The sequence below is a fragment of the Rana temporaria genome, chromosome 9 (assembly GCF_905171775.1).
Source record: "Rana temporaria chromosome 9, aRanTem1.1, whole genome shotgun sequence".
In the NCBI taxonomy this organism is placed as follows: domain Eukaryota; kingdom Metazoa; phylum Chordata; class Amphibia; order Anura; family Ranidae; genus Rana; species Rana temporaria.
The window spans coordinates 34,881,489-34,902,942 of NC_053497.1; the positions used below are offsets into that span (position 1 = coordinate 34,881,489).

At 42.8% G+C, this 21,454-nt stretch overlaps 1 protein-coding gene across 1 annotated transcript in view; it reads right to left on the minus strand.

Moving 5' to 3' along the window:
• Positions 1-21,454, minus strand: part of PLD3 (phospholipase D family member 3) — a 63,003-nt gene that overhangs the window by 11,812 nt on the left and 29,737 nt on the right. Inside the window, exons 3-8 of the mRNA XM_040323146.1 lie at positions 14,415-14,483; positions 13,322-13,476; positions 9,347-9,530; positions 7,352-7,472; positions 2,903-3,030; positions 792-992 (exon numbers count right to left, since the gene is read on the minus strand). Coding sequence (XP_040179080.1) covers positions 792-992; positions 2,903-3,030; positions 7,352-7,472; positions 9,347-9,530; positions 13,322-13,476; positions 14,415-14,483 — 858 coding nt within the window. The remainder of the gene's footprint in view (positions 1-791; positions 993-2,902; positions 3,031-7,351; positions 7,473-9,346; positions 9,531-13,321; positions 13,477-14,414; positions 14,484-21,454) is intronic.

Sequence of the window (21,454 nt, forward strand, 5' to 3'; positions counted from 1 at the left end):
AAACAAAATTAGCGTCCTTTTTTCCCACAAATAGAGCTTTCTTTTGGTGGTATTTGATCACCGCTGCGGTTTTTATTTTTTGCGCTATAAACAAAAATAGAGCGACAATAAAAAAAAAAAAAATGCAATATTTTTTACTTTTTGCTATAATAAATATCCCCAAAAAAGATTGATTTTTTTTCATGACTACAACATTATGGCGGACACATCGGACAATTTCGACACATTTTTGGGACCATTGTCATTTTCACAGCAAAAAGTGCTATAAAAATGCATTGATTACTGTGAAAATTACAATTGCAGTTTAGGAGTTAACCAATAGGGGGCGCTGTAGGGGTTAAGTGTGACCTCATATGTGTTTCTAACTGTAGGGGGGCGGGGCTGGACGTGTGATCGTCTTTCCCTATATCAGGGAACAGATGATCAGTGACACTGCCGCTGTAAATAACGGGGAAGGTGTGTTTACACACACACACACACACACACACACACCTCTCCCTGTTCTTCAGCTCCTGTGACCGATTGCGGGACACCAGCGGCGATCGGGTCCACGGGTCCTGTGGTCACGGAGCTTTGGACCGAGTCGCCAAGGCTGGGCACTTAAAGGCGACGTACCTGTACGTGCCTGTGCCCAACCGTGCCATTCTGCTGACGTCCTTAAGTGGTTATCAGCGTCTCGTGTACATGGGGCCTTAGGACAATACTGCTCAACACACATACCAGACACTTTGTTGTGGAGAAAAAGCCATATGGATCAAAACTCAAGCAAATAGTAAAACGACATCACTTACAGAGAGATAGACAAACGTCTGTGTATTGTTCACAGTCATTTCCATAGGTGTGTCCTTATTATAAAGGGTCGAAAACTTGTCTGGCCATGGAGAAGGAATGGTGGCATTGGGTGTCCCAAGTGTCCAGTAGACATCAAAAATTTTCTCCAAATCTTGGGCTAGACAGCTGCAGTTATAGACAGACGATCCCAATTCCTTCACCTGTATTAGACAGAGAACATCAAAATCCTTCCTACAATCACTGAGACAACAGAGTATAATCTAGAGCAGGTTGTAAACATTCTACCAATTGGATCTAAAACTTGCCCCTGCACATCTTTGCAGTTCTTATGAGAATAGTTAAAAGGAAACCATAAGAAGATATACCATATTGATATATAGAATTTAACAAGTGATGGCGCCAAACAAACACAAAATGCAGTTAAACAAATTCCAGAAAAAGCTGCACCTTTTTCAAGTGAACTAATCACCCATAAATATATTAAAACAAAACAAAAGTACAAAGGACGGCGCCAATTCATAAAAATATGTGAAAAAACATATAATCAAATCACACATGAATAACTATAAATTCCTGGAAGTAAAAGTCCACACACCAAAAAGTAGAAAAGGAGTTCCATGCAAGTTTTCTGTCATGGACCTTGGAATGCAGAAGTGTTCCTCCTTGAAAGCTGTTACACAGTGGGGGGTCTTCTTCCCTGTCTTAAAGCTCCAGGCGGCTCCATTGTTCTGTGTCTGGCTATTGTGTACATTGATTGCCCCCTGGGGCTTCTGTCTCATTACACATAACAGTCCCTCCATTCAAGCTATCGGACCAATCCCTGCTGACTCATTTTCAAGTCCTCATTTGCATGGCTAAGGAGGACCTGAAGGAGGACTACATGTACTTTACAATTGACCAATAGGAAAGCGATTGTTGGGGGCGGGATGTTCCAAATTCTGGTTAAAAGAGTGTTGTGTACTTCCAATAAAGGTCTTCCTGTTTGAACTTACATACAGCCTGCCTGGGGTTTGTTCTAATGGATTACGAACAGCACATAGCTGTAGTTCAGATCCCGGAGCCTTGGATGACCGAACCATCAGACGTTGCGATCTGAAAGCTGACTCACTAGTAGCAGAGGAGTGTCGGGAGAACGGAAGCGAGCGAGCAAGGGTCTCGTTACATTTTCAATCTAGCAAGTTTGTTTCTTCCCACGTGAGTTTTGGTGAAGCAATTCAGATCACCCTTTTTTTTTTGCTGTGTGGACTTTTACTTCCAGGAATTTACAATTATTCATGTATGAGGTAATCATATAGGTGTTCACATATTTGTATGAACGCCATCTTTTATACTTTGTTTTAATAGATACACCATATTGTTTAAAGTATTGAGATGCCTGCCTTTATACACACACACACACACACACACACACACACTTTAATGGCAACTCTTCTGGGAAGGCTGTCCACAATTTTTTGGAGTGTGTCTATGGGAATGTTTGACCATAATTCCAGAAGAGCATTTGTGAGGTCAGGCACTGGTGGACGAGAAGGCCTGGCTCCAGTCCAATTCATTCTAAAGTTGTTCTATCGGGTTGGGGTCAGGCCAGTAAAGTTACCCCACCCCAAAACGTGTCCATCTAGGTCTTTATGGACAGAACTTCCTTTTTAAAAGAGGAATTAAACCCCCAAACTTCAGCCTCGAAAACCTTAATGACTTGATAGGATCTGCAAAGAGGAGTGGGACAAAATCCCTCCTGAGATGTGTACAAACCTGGTGGCCAACTACAAGAAATGTCTGACCTCGTATTGCCAACAAGGGTTTTGCCAGCAAGTACTAAGTCCTGTTCTATGAAGGGGTCAAATACTTATTTCACCGATTAAAATGGAAATTAAAATGTATAACTTTTTTAAAAGCGTTTTTCTGGATTGTTTTGTTGTCATTCTGTCTCTCACCGTTAAAATAAACCTACCATTAAATTTATAGACTGATCATTTGTAAGCGGGCAAACATACAAAATCAGCAGGGGATCAAATACCCTTTTCCCTCACTGTACCAATATTGGCTTAACATTCACTTTGCTGGGTGTACAGCCTCTACCCCCTTGGCAATCAATCCCATGGCATCTTACTTGTGTTAATGATCTCCAGTCCATGTTGGCACTGCCAATATACAAGTGCTTGCCATCCACTACCCAGAATTTTGTGTGCAGTACACCGTTCGTCAGATGGGGCAAGTCAACAACTCTAACCTCGCCTCCTAGGACAGAATTAAAAAAAAAAAAAGTAGTGTTATAATAAAAGAAATCAGAGAGTAAGTTAAAAAGGAAAGAAAATGCAGAGTATACAGACACTCACTGCTAAGAAAATACATTGACCCCGCATCTCTCCATGAAGAGTACCTGTCACGAACCATTCCTATTACAAGGGATGTTTACATTCCTTGTAATAGGAATAAAAGTGATAAGAAAAAAAAAAAAAAAAGAAGGGTAAAAATAAAATAAATTAAGCAAATTAAAAAAAAACTTAAAGAGGGGGTTCACCCTAAAAAAAATTTTTTAGCATTAAATTAAGCATAGTAGCACGAGCTACAGTATGCCTTTATTTTTTTATTTTTGCCCCGTACTCACTGTTTAATCCTATAGTGAAGATTCAGACTCCCCACGGGGAATGGGCGTTCCTATCCAGAGGGAAGATGATTGACGGCCGTCTTTGGCGCGTCACGCTTCCCGGAAATAGCCGAAATAGGATTTGGCTCTTCACGGCGCCTGCGCCTAGTCTGTGCGCAGGCGCCGTATAGCGCCATGAAGAGCCGAGACCTACTCCGGCTATCTTCGGGGAGCGTGACGTGCCATAGCCGGCCGTCAACCATCTTCCCTCTGGATAGGAACGCCCATTCCCCGCGGGGAGTCTGAATCTTCACTATAGGATTAAACAGCAAGTACGGGGCAAAAAAATAAAATAAAGGCATACTGTAGCTCGCGCTACTATGCTTAATTTAATGCTAGAATGTTGTTATTGAGGGTGAACCACCGCTTTAAATTTTATTTTTACACTTTTTTTTTTTTTAAACACCCCTATCCCCAGTAGCTCGCGCTCAGAAGCGAACACACACGTAAGTAAAACATATGTAAATGCCGTTCAAACCATACATGTGAGGTATCGCCGCGTGTATTAGAGCGCCAGCAAAAATTCTAGCACTAGACCTCCCCTGTAACTCTAAACTGGTAACCTGTAAAAATAAGCGACGCCTATGGAGATTTTTAAGTACTAAAGTTTGGCACCATTCCATGAGTGTGCGCAATTTTAAAGCGCGAGATGTTAGGTATCTATTTACTCGACGTAACTTCATCTTTCACATTATACAAAAAAATTGGGCTAACTTTACTGGTTTGTTATTTTTTAATTCATGAAACCACTTCCCCCCAAAAAAAAAAAAAAAAAAAAAAAAAAAAAAAAAAAAAAGGGGTTTGAAAAATTATTGCGCAAATACGGTGCGAGATTAAAAGTTGCAATGACCGCCATTTTATTCCCTAGGGTGTCTGCTAAAAAAACATATATAGTGTTTGGGGGGTTCTGAGTAATTTTCTAGCAAAAAATGATGATTTTTGCATGTAGGCCCATACCAGGTTAAAAAAGTCAGCAGCTGCTGGCTTTTTTTTTTTTAGTGGGACCTCCGCTTTAAAAAGGAGAAGCTGCACTTTGTTGGTTAAAAATAAATAAAAATACACACACTGGAAGAGAAGTTGGTGCCTCTTTTAGCATGATTTTTATTACTAGACATGTATTCCCTTTTTTTTACTGATTGACTTATATTATTAGATCTATTAATTTATGGAGTAGTGTAGAGATGTGCCACCGCACACGCTTGTAGGGGTATTGGCTCGGGTGCAATCCATGAAAAAAAAAAAAAGGAAAGTATGCAAGATATGCAGCAGTCAGTATGTGCATTCGATGGGACTTACAGCAGGAGACATTTTCCCAACATAGTTTAAAATCAATAGCAACGTTTCTGGCTGTGCACCACCAAAACTTTGTTGTTGATTAAACTATGTTGGAAATTTCCTCCTGCTGCAAGTCCCATTGGATGCACCTACTTCATATCTGTTATTTATGATAAAGATATTTAGAGAGTGGGTAGCGCTGCACTGGTGTGTTATGGGCTTTATTTTTGTGTAGTAAGATCACTTGTTTAGTGCTAGGATTGCTGTCTGAATTTGTTACATCTGATTGTGCAGATCGATTTTTGTTAGCATAAAAACTATTCACCATTATCCGTAATTACATATTGAGTTAAAATGGGCACAGTGGAAATATTTCAGAGTCAGTTGGGACTAGAAACTAAATAAGTTGAACTCCAACCTTTTTTTGGGGGGGCTAAAGAAAGGAAGAGTCAAAATGTCTAAAATGTTTGCATTGCCATTATAGGTGTATTTTAAAATGATAGAAACAGAAAATTAACCAAAAATCCAGAAAAAAAACCCCACATGAAACAAATTTTATAAATGGAGTTGCAGTTCAGTGCGTAATATAAGTATTTGATCCCCTACCAACCAACAATAATTCTGGCTCCCACAGACTAGCTACAGTAAGTGCTCATGTGGTACACAGATTAGTCCTACCAATATAAGAATTAAAGAAACAACAACTCGTTATGTGTATATATAGGTTCCCTTCCTCAAGAAGGCACATACACAGGTCCATCTGAAGTTTTCCAATGAACATCGAAATGATTCAGAGACGGGTTGGGAGAAAGTGTTGTGGTCAGAGAAGACCAAAATTGAGCTCTTTGGCATTAAATTCGACTCGTCACATTTAGGAGGAATTAAAATGCTGACTATGACACCCAAGAACACCATCCCTACAGTCAAGCACGGAGATGGAAATATTATGCTTCGGGGCAGTTTCTCTGCTAAAGGTACAAGCCGACTTGGCCATATTGAGGGGCCAATGAAAGGAGCCATGTATAGTAAAATCTTGGATGAGAATCTTCTTCCCTCAGCCAGACCACTGAAGATGACAATGACCCAAAGCATACCGCCAAGGCAACAAAGGAGTGGCTCAAGAAGAAGCACATTAAGGTCATGGAGTGGCCTAGCCAATCTCCAGACCTTAATCCTATATAAAAAAAAAAAAAAAAAAAAAAAAAAACATTATGGGGAAGGAGCTGAAACTTCGAATTGCCAAGTGACAGCCAAGAAACCTTAAGGATTTCGAGAAGATCTGTAAAGAATAGTGCACCAAAATCTTTCCTGAGATGTGTGCAAACCTGGTAACCAACTACAAGTAACAGCAACCCTCTGTTTGCCAACAAGGGTTTCTACACCAACTATCAAGTCATGTTTTGCTTGGGGATAAAATACTTAAAATTTTACTCACTGAACTGCAACTCAATTTATAACATTTTTATTGTGTCTTTTTTTCTGGATTTTGGTTGATATTCTGTTTCTATCATTTAAAATACACCCATGATAAAAAATATAGACCCCTAATTTCTTTGTAAGTGGGCAAACTTACAAAATCAGCAGGAGAGCAAATATTTCCCCCACTGTAGGTGCTATGAATATATTTGACAAAAAGCAGTCTGATAGTGTCCTAATGGGGCATCTCAGTGATAAGTGGGCAGCTCTAGTGAACCAAAAACTACGAATGTAGTATATAAATCTGAAATTTAAAGCACCACACCAAAAGTCCAGATACTTTGGTGTGCTGCTTCAAATTGGACTCTTAAGCCTCATACAAACGATCAGACTTCCATCTGACTTTTCCGTAGATTTTGGTCCAAAGGGGTGTTGGCCGTGAACTTGGTATGAATACACACGGCAAAACTTTTTCAGCCAACATTCACCAAATCATGGGTTTTTTCAGCTCTTACCACCAGCCTTTGGGCAACTTCTGCTATTGTTGTCTTATCTTTAGCACTGGTTCTGAGCGTGCGTGTTTGTACTTTGGGCTTTAGTCCAATGGACTTGTGTACACACGATTTGATTATTTGTTGCCGGAAAGTTTGAGAGCATTCACAGTAAACATTTGTCTGTTGAAATAACGAAAAAAAATTGTCCGATGGAGCGTACACATGGTCGGATTGTCCGATAAAACATGTCCGTCAGACCGTTGTCGTCAAAAAGTCAGATCGTATGTATGGGCCTTTATACTTTGGTGTGGCACTTTGATTTTCTGACTCAAATACTTGATGCATTTGATAAGGACAGAACAAAACCCACAATTGCAAACAAAAATAAATAAATAATGAAGACATTCTTGCAACAAGCATAAAAAGATCCCCCTTCAATGTATGGAGATTTCCTCTTACATCTTGTTGTATCACTGGGAAGGCTCCCCCAATAGAGGCGTAGCGTAGGGATGAGCCTGGGTTTGGCCAAAACCCTAAAGTTAGCGGTCATTGCTGGGCCAATGAGCTTTGGGGGAAGATTACCTGCTCCCAGCTGCATATATACAAAGGGGTAGGAATGGTCATAACATCACCAACGATGCCTTTACATTAGAGCAGAGTTTAACACTGGCAATGTGTTATTTAACCAGGGAGTAATGAACCCAATTCAGAGAGGAGGAGATCTTACCACTTTCTTTTAGAGCGTCAATGTCAGCATAGGCCTTGGAGGATCTAGGTGGATTGACTGCCACTCTCAAGGCAATACCTCGCTGCTTCAGCTTCAAAAGCTCTTGCAGGATCCTTTCCCCCTAATAAACAGAAGTACATTGTTTTTGGTAAAGACAGCAATAGATAAATAACTGCATTTCCAAGTAAGGGACCCTTGGGACAGAGAACAATTTAGAAATCCTGAACTTTAAATAAACAGCTAAAGTGAAGTTATTCATAGATGGTAATTGGCAGTCAGACCTAAAACAGAATCCGACAATTGTTCCCTCAACGTGCATGTTCACCAATAGCAGGGGAGACAAATCGGGCACTTCCAATGGGAGTCAACTCTTGACATAAGGGTTATTAGATGGTCAACATAGGCCTTGGGGTACCTTAAAGCGGAACTTGAGAAAGAGTAGTTTTTGTAAACTTGCATTGGTCCAGCTTGATACAAAGTAAGAATACAAATACCTGGAGGGCCAATGGAGAGGCTGAAAATCACTGCAATAATCCACGCTACTTACAGCGACAGCCTTGACCAGCAGTGGCAAGCAAGAACCCCCCCTCCCTCCATGTTCAGTGTGCAGAGGGAGGCCACTAAGCAGCACCCAGATCACGGCTCTCACTACATGCTGCACAAACTACTACAGTGATTTTCAGCATCTCTAGAGGCCCTCTAGCTATCAGATATGAATACCATATTTTCCGGCGTACAAGACGACTTTCTAGACCCAAATTATAGTGCCAAAACTTGGGGGTCGTCTTATACGCCGGGTACAATGGCCGAAATATAGTTTTAATGCCCGCCGAGTGCTCCATACCTTGTAGAAGAGGTAGCCAGATCGGTGCCAGGCTCGCCGGGTGGTCGGTAACGGGTATAGAGGCGAATCCCGGTGAGTGAAGAGGCCACCACCGTGTGCGCGGCAATGTAGTAAGGGAACACTGTGTGCGGCGCTCGGCCAATCCCTGCTGGCAGATGTTCGCTCATGCAGCGCTTGTTACGCCTGCTCAGATTGGACAAAATACCTCTGCCAATCCGAGCATGATAGGAGCAGCGCCAGCTGATGACGTCATAGCTTCTCTCAATCCAGGCAGGCTTTGCATCTAGCAACAAATTAGTAAAATGCATTGCCTGCCGTGATTGGCTCTTAGTGGTGCACACTGTATGGATGTATTCTGCAGTAGAAAACGGACCCATAGAAAGCAGAAACATTCAAATTCACATGTAACCTATACTGTACTGTTATATACTGTACCAACAACCTGGAACAAAGCATCATGTTTTTTTTTTTTAGGTTTATGATTTTTTTTTTTTAAATGGGGTTGTCTCGGAAGGGGGGGTAGTCTTATACGACGAGTATATCCCAAAACCAACATTTTTCCTAGAAAATTAGGGGGTCGTCTTATACGCCCAGCCGTCTTATACGCCGGAAAATACGGTAACTACTTTGAGCCAAGCTACACCAAAGTAAGTTCTGCTTTAAAAGTACCCCAGGGCTAATGGATATCTATGTTGAGCTTCTTTTTTTTTTTTTTTTTTTTTTAAGGGATCAGTTAAGAGCACGAATTTGCCATTGGGCTTAAAAAAACAAAAAAAAAAACAAACACACACACATCAATAGATGTCAGTGCTTTAAAATTTCTATGTATAATTTGTAATTATATATTTATGGAAGCAGTCATATCTGCTCAATACATATGATATATTTTCATATAGCCCGATTAGCAAAGCAGCAGATTGGCGTCCCTTGCTGATCCTCTTATCTCTCTGCAAGGTACTAAAGGTCTCTAAGTGTCTGACTGAAGTAAAAATGCATTCTCTACAATGTCCTTGCTAGTTAGTCATTAGAAAGAGTCCTTTTTGCCCAACATGTAAAAAAATAAGGCTATTTGGTAATGCCATCATAAACCTTATCAATTCACATGAAGTTTGAAATGTCATAACCCATTTGCTTTAGCTGCAGATTTTTACCTGGTCAGCTGAGGGATGATGTGTACCAGTGTCATTGTTGGTCATTGTCCAGTAGAAAGATGCAATGTCCACGCTGCTCTTGGCCTCGTTTAAAAGGTCCAACCATGTCTGAAATACTGAGGGGTTGGAGGTGGAATTTTCAGGATACACCAGCCCTTCCGGTATGCTCTCCACAAGAACCATACTAAAAAAATAAAAAAATAAAGAAGAAGGGGGGGGGAGGAGGAGGATAAAAAATACACCAAATTGGTAATCATTAAAAAAAAAAAAAAAAAAACACAACAACACACACACACCACACACCACACACGACCGATCATGCTGAAAAAAATGGCTTTTGTTTAAGAATAGCAAATGACATGAGGCCATTTATTATCATAGTTTTTTGGATCCTTTTTAAATCATATTGATAACAAAAAACATAGTATCAAGCGCACTCCCTATAAATATCTCTGTAAACAATAAACAAAGGATAAGGGATGGGAACAATAGAACTCCAAACAAGTTTTAAGTTAATATCCAAAAGTGAAATATAGTGCTCATATGGAATTACTATAGTCCATCCATAAAATGTCCACAGCACTGAATAACCAAAAGATGCCTTGCTTAGATGGCTGCCAGCTGACAGATGAAGCAATCTGTAGAACAACAAGAAAGGAGACACAATGCAGCGCCTTCTGAGCGTAGCAGGTGTATTTAATATTGGAAATTTATTATATAAAACAAATTTCCAATATTAAATACACCTGCTTGCGCTGCATTGTGTCTCCTTTCTTGATAACAGAAATCACACAAATGGCCCTGATAGAAAGTTTACATACCCTGGGATATATATACACACACACACACACACACACACACACACACTCTTCCCTAGCCCATCCAGCAAAGTGTTAAATGAAGTATACAAACATGTCCCTGTGATGAATTGCAGAGTATTTCTTCACACAGATTAATTTACATAGTAAAAAGTTGCATTTTTCCCACATCTTATAGTTTGAGAACAATGTGGTATAACTTGTAACTCCATTTTAGGGTATTTTCCCAACACCTATGTTGTTCAGAGAGCAGAGCAAGGGTCACCAAAACACCTAAATGCTCAATAACAGCCATGAATTGTCATAAGAAAAAAAGGAGACGTGTCAGAGTCTCACACATGCTCCGTCATCAGGGCAATGGTGAACTTCACTGTTGGCTTGTAGCACATGTGTGAGGCTCCGAAATATTTTCCTAATAACAAATTAAAGCACTTATTAGGCCTTTAGGTGTGCTAGTGACGCTTGCTTTTATCTAGACAAGCCATCCATTGCTCTGTTACAGAACCCACCATCTGTACACTGTATGGAGTGTGCCTGGTCTCTCTTAGAGCCGGTTCACACTGGGGCGATTTGTAATCCGACTTGAAATCGCCTCAAGTCGTCCCAAGTCGTGCTGTCAAGAAAAACAATGCAAGTGAATGGGACTGGTGTTAATACACACGACTCAAGGCGATCCGACTTCAAAAGAAGTTCCTGTACTACTTCAATCCGACTTGTAGGCGATTCCTACCCATTGATTTCAATGGAAGTAGCTTTCAAGTCTGATCCCTGTTCATAGTGAGGCGATTTTGCCAGAAGCAGAGAGGAATTTACCCAGAAGCCCCCAGGTACTCTCCTGTCCCCAGGCAGCCCCCACCTTCTTCCCACCTTCTTGGCACGGATTACTTTCACTTTCTTAGTACGTTGTCTCTGTTTGCAGCATGGCTGCCAGAGTTAGGAAAGAGGCCGTGGATAATGAGTCCCTTATAAGGCTGGTAAAAGAGAGACCATGCCTCTACGACAAGAGGGACCCCTTTTACAAGGACCAAATGAAGAGGGACAATGCCTGGCTGGACATTTCTCGCCTGACCTCTGAGGATTGGGGAATATTGTCTGAGACCGACCGCACTGCCAAAAGTAAGTTTAACCTTTTTATTATATGTCTATTTTCCTTGCCTAGGCATGCTGGTTGTAGTTCCATACATGCCACTTGTTTGCACAGAGAATGGCGGCATGAACTCCCTCTTGAAGACAGCAACAATAGAGCACACCGGCATCAATAGATCCCCTGGCAGGAACAGTATATCCCATGCTGGCAATAGTAGATGCAGACAGGAACCATAGATACCCCAAAAAAGTAGATCCCTAAGAGGAACACTACTTCAAATGACAAGAACAACAATAGATCCCTGATCGGAAAACACTAGTTCACATGATAACAACAATAGATCCTTGACAACACTAGATCCCTGGCAGGAACAATTAGGTCCCCCAAAAACAATAGATCCCTGATCGGAAAACAAGTTCACATGAGAACAACAATAGATCCTTGACAACACTAGATCCCTGGCAGGAACAACAGATCCCCCAACAACAATAGATCCCTGATGGGAACACAAGTTCACATGAGAACAACAATAGATCATTGACATCATTAGCTCAATAGCATGAACAAAAGATCCCCCAACAACAATAGATCCCTGAAAGGAACACAAGTTCACATGAGAACAACAATAGATCCTTGACAAAACTAGATCCCTGGCAGGAACAACAGATCCCCCAACAACAATAGATCCCTGATGGGAACACAAGTTCACATGAGAACAACAATAGATCATTGACATCATTAGCTCAATAGCATGAACAAAAGATCCCCCAACAACAATAGATCCCTGAAAGGAACACAAGTTCACATGAGAACAACAATAGATCCTTGACAAAACTAGATCCCTGGCAGGAACAACAGATCCCTCAACAACAATAGATCCCTGATCGGAACACAAGTTCACATGAGAACAACAATAGATCCTTGACAAAACTAGATCCCTGGCAGGAACAACAGACCCCCCCAACAACAATAGATCCCTGATCGGAACACTAGTTCACATGAGAACAACAATAGATCATTGACAACATTAGCTCAATAGCATGAACAATAGATCCCCCAACAACAATAGATCCCTGATCGAAACACAAGTTCACATGAGAACAACAATAGATCCTTGACAACACTAGATCCCTGGCAGGAACAACAGATCCCTGATCGGAAACACTAGTTCACATGAGAACAACAATAGATCCTTGACAAAACTAGATCCCTGGCAGGAACAACAGATCCCCCAACAACAATAGATCCCTGATCGGAACACTAGTTCACATGAGAACAACAATAGATCATTGACAACATTAGCTCAATAGCATGAACAAAAGATCCCCCAACAACAATAGATCCCTGAAAGGAACACAAGTTCACATGAGAACAACAATAGATCCTTGACAAAACTAGATCCCTGGCAGGAACAACAGATCCCCCAACAACAATAGATCCCTGAAAGAAACACAAGTTCACATGAGAACAACAATAGATCCTTGACAAAACTAGATCCCTGGCAGGAACAACAGATCCCCAACAACAATAGATCCCTGATCGGAACACAAGTTCACATGAGAACAATAGATCTTTGACAAAACTAGATCCCTGGCAGAAACAACAGATCCCTCAACAACACTAGATCCCTGATCGGAACACAAGTTCACATGAGAACAATAGATCTTTGACAAAACTAGATCCCTGGCAGGAACAACAGATCCCCCAACAACAATAGATCCCTGATCTATTGTAACGCACAGAGAGCATTTTAGACACAGGAAAACAGGGAACAGGGAAGAAGAAATCAAACAGGAAGAAGAATGATGTCAGAAGAGCTTAGTAGCTCTGATTGGCCATTTCTGACATTGCCTGTCCTGGAGGCGATTTATAAATCGCCTCAGGTCGCCCTGTGGTTCACATTCAAGTCGTGTCGGAATCGCCTCTGGAAGTCGCGCTGGAAGTCGGATCGCCCCAGTGTGAACCGGCTCTTACTGTCCAGTAAACAAAGCCACCCAGCATTGTATTGTAAACCCAGAACACGGATCTCCTACCACCTCTAGTTCCTAGCAGAAAAAGTCCATGACTTACTTGCAGGCATCATTGCACCCCTGGTCTTGGCTAGTCATGGTCTCGGTCTCCGTTGTGGAGCTTGTACAGAGCAGTGGAAATAGAAGAAGCTGAGCAGCCATCAGACAGAACAGCACTGTGACCAGAAAGGCGACAACAAGTGCACAGCGATAATACTGCAGGAGAAGAAAAATACTAGATCATTATCATTCTCTTTAACAGAGGAGACCAAGACTTAAGGAACCCCTAGCAACTTCTGAAGAAACTCTGGTTGAGAAAGGCTGTTTTACAGACTTCAGGAGAAGATTCCTCTTCAACGATATGGGCAGCCGAAAATGTATTTATTTTTTACAAGGAAATGTTTTTTTGCAATCTCATTTTTGCAACAGGGTCAGTTTAAAGGGGTTGTAAAGGTACAATTATTTTTTCCCCTAAATAGCTTCCTTTACCTTCGCTTACCTCATCCTTCCATTTTGCTTTTAAATGTCCTCATTTCTTCTGAAAAATCCTCACTTCCTGTTCTTCTGTCTGTAACTCCACACAGTAATGGGAGGCTTTCTCCCTGGTGTGGAGTGTCGTGCTCACCCCCCACCAACACACAGATCCTTTCTCTATCTGCAACGTAGAGAGCGTCCTGACTCTCCTGTAGTCCAAGGGAGGGGGCGAGCACGACACTCCACACCAGGGAGAAAGTCTCACATTACTGTGTGGAGTTACAGACAGAAGAACAGGAAGTGAGGATTTCTCAGAAGAAATAAGGACATTTAAAAGCAAAAATCGAAGGATGAGGTAAGTAAGGAGGACTGCACTAAAGTAAAGGGAGCTATTTAGGGGGAAAAAAAAAATGTATGTATATGTATATATATATATATATATATATATATATATATATATATATATATATATATATATATATATATATAAATAATTGTACCTTTACAACCCCTTTAAGTCTCCTGTAATCCCATGCACAGCTGCACTGAAAATGGATAAGATGGGGCCACAGAACCTACATGTTCCAACCTCCGCTTGGCACCAAGTTTACTGCATAGCAGGGAGCACTGGTGATAAAGAACACTTTGCCAACCATAGAAAGTGGGATTTGCAGTCTTACCCTGCGGGCATTTTCTTGCAGTTGAGCCACTTGCACAGCCACAGGGTCTTGTTCCTCCGGAGAGGAAATCTACAAAAAGAAATACATAGAACATAAAAATATACATTACACAGAAGCATACAGATAGAATTGTGTATTGACTGATACATATTCTAATATGCATCCATTTCATACAAGGTTATGTAAAGCAAAGCAAACAAGACCTATCAGAAGAAACCGAAACTTGTACTCACCCAGAGATACTTTATCTAGAGAATATATATATATACACACACACACACACACACACACACACACACATATACACATATACAATATATATATATATATATATATATATATATATTAGTAACATACACACTTATCAGCTAGACTTTTGTGATTGCAGCAATCATTTGTAAGCAATCGAATAAAGTTTTATGTACAACATTAGTTTAGGTGCCTTCCCCCCCGCCCCCATGATCAAGTCTTGCAAAGATAGATAGATTCTGATTGGTTAAAGGATACTGTACCTCTTTCCATCACTTTACGTTTCCATAATAAATACATTTGTGATATTTAATGTTATAAAACACATACAGCCCACATCATCCAGGATTGCCAGTTTTTTTTTTTTTAACGTAGAACTGAAAGCAAAACCAAATTTTCTTTTTGGATAGAGCAAGGAAGGGTTATAACTTACGGTGTTTCCGTGAAAAGAAGACCTAGCGCTATTTTCCAGGAGGGCTGCAATATAAACCCTACCCCGAAAATAAGCCCTAGTTTGAGGAGCTTGTGTACACCTACGGTATAATGCCCTCTGTTACGGCAGTGTGCTGTGTGTGCGCATCTCTGATCTAGCGGTGTCAGGTGCCTTTGGTACAGAGCGGGCGCTCAGCTGATCTCCTCCTCTTCCAGCTGTTAGCGGAGGAACTCGGTCCCCCCTCCCTCTGCACAGCTGCGGCAGATCATGGAAGGTACGGTACTCCTGTCTCCACAAGGTATTTATAGATTTTCTCTTCACTGATGTGCTCTCTTCCCCGCTCTGAGCATTGTGGGGGGGGGGGGGGGGGGGGCACAGGGGTCCCCCACTGGCGGCGAGCAGAGAACGAAGGTGTTTGGCACCGTTGAATTGCAGGGGCACACACATTGTGTGCTACTATAAAAAGAGAGGATTTTGGCATTTTAACTTTGTTTAAACTGGGGATTCCCGACAGGCAGGGGGGGGGGGGGGGGGGAGAAGACGGCACGTTATATGGCAATATATTGCCCGGCCGCAGTAACAGTGTCCCGCCTCCTGTAAAAGACGGCACACTGATCCAATGGTGGGACATTGAATCAGTGCGACGTGATTAAAGGAGGGGGACATTGTTACTGCGGCCTGGGCAATTCAAATCCAGCTCCGTGACACACGGAGATCGCCGCTGATGCGGGCACTGGTAAAGCTGCATATGATGAGCACTGGTAGGGCTGCTGGGCACTGGCAAGCTGAATATGATGGGCACAGGCAGGCTGCATATGACGGGCACTGGTGGAGCTGCATAGATCCCCTGTATTATGTCTGCAGTCTCTGATAACCTCCTGTACGGTTTCTGCAGTCTCTGATCATCTCCTGTACTAGGTCTGCTAGAGGTGCACCAAATCAAATGTTGCTAATATTATTAGCAGTGGGGTGGATTCAGGTAGCAATTGCGTCTGCGTAACCATAGTTACACAGCGCAATTGCCTACTTGCGCCGGCGTTTCGAATGCTCCCGATTCAGAAACCTCGTTACGCCGACTGCAGCCTAAGATATGACTGGCATAAGGCTCCTTATGCCGTCGTATCGTAGGCTGCATTCTTACGATGGCCGCTAGGGGGCGTTCCCGTAGTGGTCAGCGTATAGTATGCAAATTGCATACCAACGCCGATTCACAACCCTACGCGAGCCCTGCGTACGCAGTTTACCTCGTTTCCGTTCGTCGGGTTCCGCGTAAGGCTGCTCCTGCTATTAGCAGGGGCAGCCAATGCTACGTATACCCGTAGTTCCCGCGTCGCGAATTTAAATTTTAACGTCGTTTGCGTAAGTGAATCGTGAATGGCGCTGGACGCCATTTACGTTTACTTTGAAGCAAATGACGTCCTTGCGACGTCATTTGCCGCAATGCACGTCGGGAAAGTTTCCCGACGGAGCATGCGCACTACGTTCGGTGCGGGAACGCGCCTAATTTAAATGATCCACGCCCCCTACGGGATCATTTAAATTACGCGCCCTTACGCCGGGCAGTTTTAAGGAGCGCCCGCGCAAATTACGTAGCTACTGCTTCATGAATGAAGCGTAGCACAGATAATTTGCGTAGGCGCAGGGTAAAAACGGTACGCTGCGCCTCCGTAAGAAGTGCGCAGCGGTACCTGAATCTACCCCAGTGTGTTTAGGCAAGAGTTTACAGACATGATACAAGAGATGGTAGAGAATGGGGACATGATACAAGGAATGGTTAGAGACTGAAGACTGCATTTTTCTTAACCTTTCTTACACTAAAAAAGGTGCCAATAAAGGCCAACAATAAATTCATATTCATTTAAATTGATGATTAAAAAAAGTTGTCATTTTCGGCCTAGTGCATCCTTCATTTTCGACACCAAAATTTACATTCGGTGCACCCCTAATTCCTAGACATCACTTCTGTGTTTCAGCCTGGACACCAGCCCACTACTGCTTTTCAAATGTCTGCTTACAATTCAGTCCTGGCCTCCCCCTTGCTTGGGTTGGGTTCCCCTCTCCACACCCTAGTCTTGCCTATTTACCTAGTATAGAGATATACGATATACAGCTTTAGTTAAGCAGAGGGAACAAAACATGATAATTAGCCAACTTGGTCTTCTTACCCACTCCCTTCAAAAACACTCAATTGACATTGTGGTGCAGTTGTCTCTGGGCTTCTTCCCGGGGGCCAGATGCGGCCCTTTACTTGCTTTTATCCAGCCCTTAGGGCAATATTCCTGCCACTGTCAGCAACAGTGGGGCATAGTTCCTGCTAATGACACCGACAATGAAACACTATTCCTCCCACCGACACCAGTGATGGGGCACCATTCCTCCCACTATAACCAAGGACATCATTTTATTCCAGTGCCACCAGGACATTTTCTACTCCTGCTGGCCATATTCTGGACCCTTAAAGTTTGAAAGGACAGTAAACTGGCCCTTTGTTTAGAAAGTTTGGAGACCCCTGCTTTGGAGGATGATCAAATGTGCAGACAGGATCCAACCACCCTCAACCATACTCCGATTCTATAGACACCTCAAGCATAGGCTTATCTCGAGGAATACACTTGCAAATGGACAAGGGTTTTCCAACATGTCCGATAACTTCTCAATCCTAGGCCATTGGTGCCTGAGGCCAATTTAGACATCGAGTCTCTACCCAAGACCGTCATCTAATGTTTATATTTTTATTCAAAAAGTATAAAATACGATATTTTGATTTTATGATGTGACCATTCTACTGTTAACCTCTTTATCCATCATTTCATTTTGGCTGATGGTAGCTCTCAGAAACTGAAAGGCCTTCACTCATCCTTAGCCATCATATTTTTGTCATTTTTAACACTCGGGAACACGTTCCTCTTTTGGAGTTACACTTCCTATATGTCAGGTGTTTCCTGTAGATTTTCTAGCATCTTAGCCATCTGTGTAACATTAGCAATAGGCCAGCAGAGTGATGTGAACAGCCCTCATTCACCCGCTACCCTGTTAAAATTGGCTTGTGCCAACAAATTTCATCATTACCAATGTTTCTCTCTGGGCTCCTTTCTAGGAATCCGACAACCTGCATCAGTTCAGAAATTCTGGTCTAGCCACAAAATTCCACCACCTTCTGTGATCCAGGCAAAGGTATACTTAAAGCGGGAGTTCACCCATAAAAAAATGTTTACCCTTAGATTGATGCTCATTTTGTCTAAGGGAATCGGCTAGTTTTAAAATCGAAGCTGTACTTACCGTTGTAGAGAGCGATCTTCTCCGCCGCTTCCAGGCATGGTCTTCGGGACTGGGCGTTCCTATTTTGATTGACAGTCTTCCGACAGGCTTCCGACGATCGCATCCATCGCGTCACGAGTAGCCGAAAGAAGCCGAACGTCGGTGCGGCTCTATACTGCGCACCGACGTTCGGCTACTTTCGGAAAATCGTGACGCGATAGACGCGACCGTCGGAAGCCTGTCAATCAAAATAGGAACGCCCAGTCCCGCAGCCCATACCCGGAAGCGGCGGAGAAGATCGCTCTCTACAATGGTAAGTACAGCTTCGATTTTAAAACAACTAGCCGATTCCCCTAGACAAAATGAGCAGGAATCTAAGGTTAAAATTTTTTATTTCCGGGTGAACCTCCACTTTAAGGGAAAATACGCCCAATTCAAAATGCTTACTTTTGTGTTTTTCAAACGTTATTATTTATAGAGATTTGTAGATTACCAATAGCAGAAAACTCTGCATGTGGCTGAAACCAATTCATTTTCTGCCCTTAACAACTGTTAAGGTTCGATATCAACTACACAGACAGTGCATTGTTTTCAATTAACCAACTTAGTACTTGCACTCAACTTGATTAATGGGCAGGAACTGTGTTATTAAAGCTGCCATGAGTTGTGCAAATTGTGTGGCGTTTGGACACCGATGGGTAGATTCACATAGGTTGGCCTAAAATTAGGACGGCCTAGCCTAGTCTTTTTAGGCTACACCGCCGAAAATTATTTAGGCCATTAGTGATTCTCAAACCACTTACCTTCAAATTTTCGGTGGCGTAGCCTAAAACGAGCGGGCGTAAGTGCGCCCAATTCTGGAATGACTGGAAGGGGGGCGTGTAGTATGGAAATGAGGCTTGACCTCACGTTTGACGTTTTTTACACTGCGCATGCGCCGGGAGACTACATTTCCCAGTGCGCATTGCAGCTAAGTAGGCCCTACGGGCCTATTGATTTTGACGCGTACGTAAACTACGTAAATCCCGATTCGCGTACGACTTGCGCAAACTACGTAAAAAATGCCAACCTCGCGGCGGGAACGGCGGCCATACTTAACATTGTTATTCCACCTCATAGGTGGAATAACTTTAGGCGGCCTATCGCGTACGGAAACGACGTAATGCGACGGTGTAGGCCCGGTGTACGCTCGTGAATCGGCGTATCCCCTCATTTCCATAATCTAGGCCGGCCGCAATGTAAGCGCCACCTAGCGGTAAGCCAATACATTGCAATCTAAGATAGGACAGCGCAAGCCGTCCTATCTTAGATATGTTTAAGTCGGCTTAGATTCAGAGTTAGGTCGGCTTATCTGCAGATAAGCCGGCCTAACTCTTTGTGAATCTACCTACTAGTGTTTTATTAGACAGCATACTCTTATTTTCATCGTTTTTATTCAGCTTTTGTATAAAGCCAAATGAGAAGAAAATCGTAACAATCAAATATGACATAGTATAGCCAAAAAGATTGCCAGAATGCAACGTCAAGATACAGTTTCTGATCACCTTAATGGGAATACGATTGTCACAAGGGGAGACCTTAGGCAAGAATAGAGAGATTGGCTAGAGGCCCAAGTAAAGAAGAAAGGTAGACTAGAAGGGGAATAGCAGTAAAGCCTCATAGACACAATCGTATTTTCCGACGGGAATTATGTGTTGACAGCCTGTTGGCAGAAAATCTGACCGCTTGTACGCTCCATCGGACAATTGTTGTTGGATTTTCCGCAAACAAATGTTGAATGGCAGGCTTTAAAATTTTCCATGGACAACGTTCTGTTGTACAAAAGTCCAAAGTACAAACACACATGCCCCGAAGAAATGCGCAAACACACCATTAGCAGAAGGTGCCCAGAGGGTGGCGATAAAGAGCTGAAAAAACACGTAGTACGCAACTACGTTCACGTTTGTGGGCTGACAATGGTGTGCCGTTTGTATGCAAGACAAGTTCCTGGCCAACGCCCTTTGGACAAAAGTCTGAGGCTTTGTCTGCGGAAAATCCGATCGTGTGTACGAGGCTTAAGAGAAGTACAGTGTAACGTCTTGAAGTAGGAAAGAAATAAGGCATGAGAGTCAACACTAGTGACTTTTTACCTGCTGTGCTGGACTCCTGTTTTAAAAGATTTCTGTATCCTGCTAAAATGTGCTGCTATTTCACCCCAGCTTTCTCCTGGTCTCCCCCAGCTGCCACTGCGTCTCCCTTGGTGGCAGCGCTGTGCATGTGAAGAGGGTTACCCAGGCAACCAGGATGCCTGCCAATCAGGACTCGGCTCCCGCCCATAAAATGGCGCCGACGTGCCGCGCGCAGCAGGCGTGCCAGAGGAGAGCCCCTCCGGGCCCAGCCTTCAGCCCACTATACTGCTTATACTGCCCTCGGGGCACCTTGCCAGGACTTACAGCCACCATCCTGTTGCTTAACCAAGATACACAAAAGGTAAATTGCATTATGACTTTAGTCAACTACGATTGTTGAATAATCACATGACCCTACTACCCTTGCACATCTCCACCCTCTGTGCCTCTGAAGGCATAGGGAAAGTTAGATGCCCCACTACGGCACAAACAAGTAACCGGAGAGTCATCCCAAAATCAGTCGATCTCTTACATCTAGCACACCTTACCGTACGGTCAGCCGGGAAAAACCGACACGACATAGAATCTTTAGTTTCTCGGTTGCATCCTCATATTATATCTATCTATCACCGAAACATGGTTCAAAGCCGACTACCCGGCCCTTTTGGATGACATGCTACCAGAGGGTTACAACATTATCACTAAAAACCGCCCAGGCTCCCGCAGGGGTGGCGGGGGTCGCAGTAATTTTCGACCAATCCATTGCATGTACCGAACTGTCCATCCCCCTATGCTTCCTCCTTTGAAGCGCTGGCTACCCGATGCCTGATCGATAACAACAACAGTGTCCTCCTCCTTACCATTTACCACCCTCCAGGTTTAGGAGATGCCACTTTTATTGCAGACTTCAACGCCTACATTCTACAGGCACTAACCCTGGCCGACAGGATTATAGTAAAGGCACTCTAAACTATTGGCTGGAATGTCCCTCG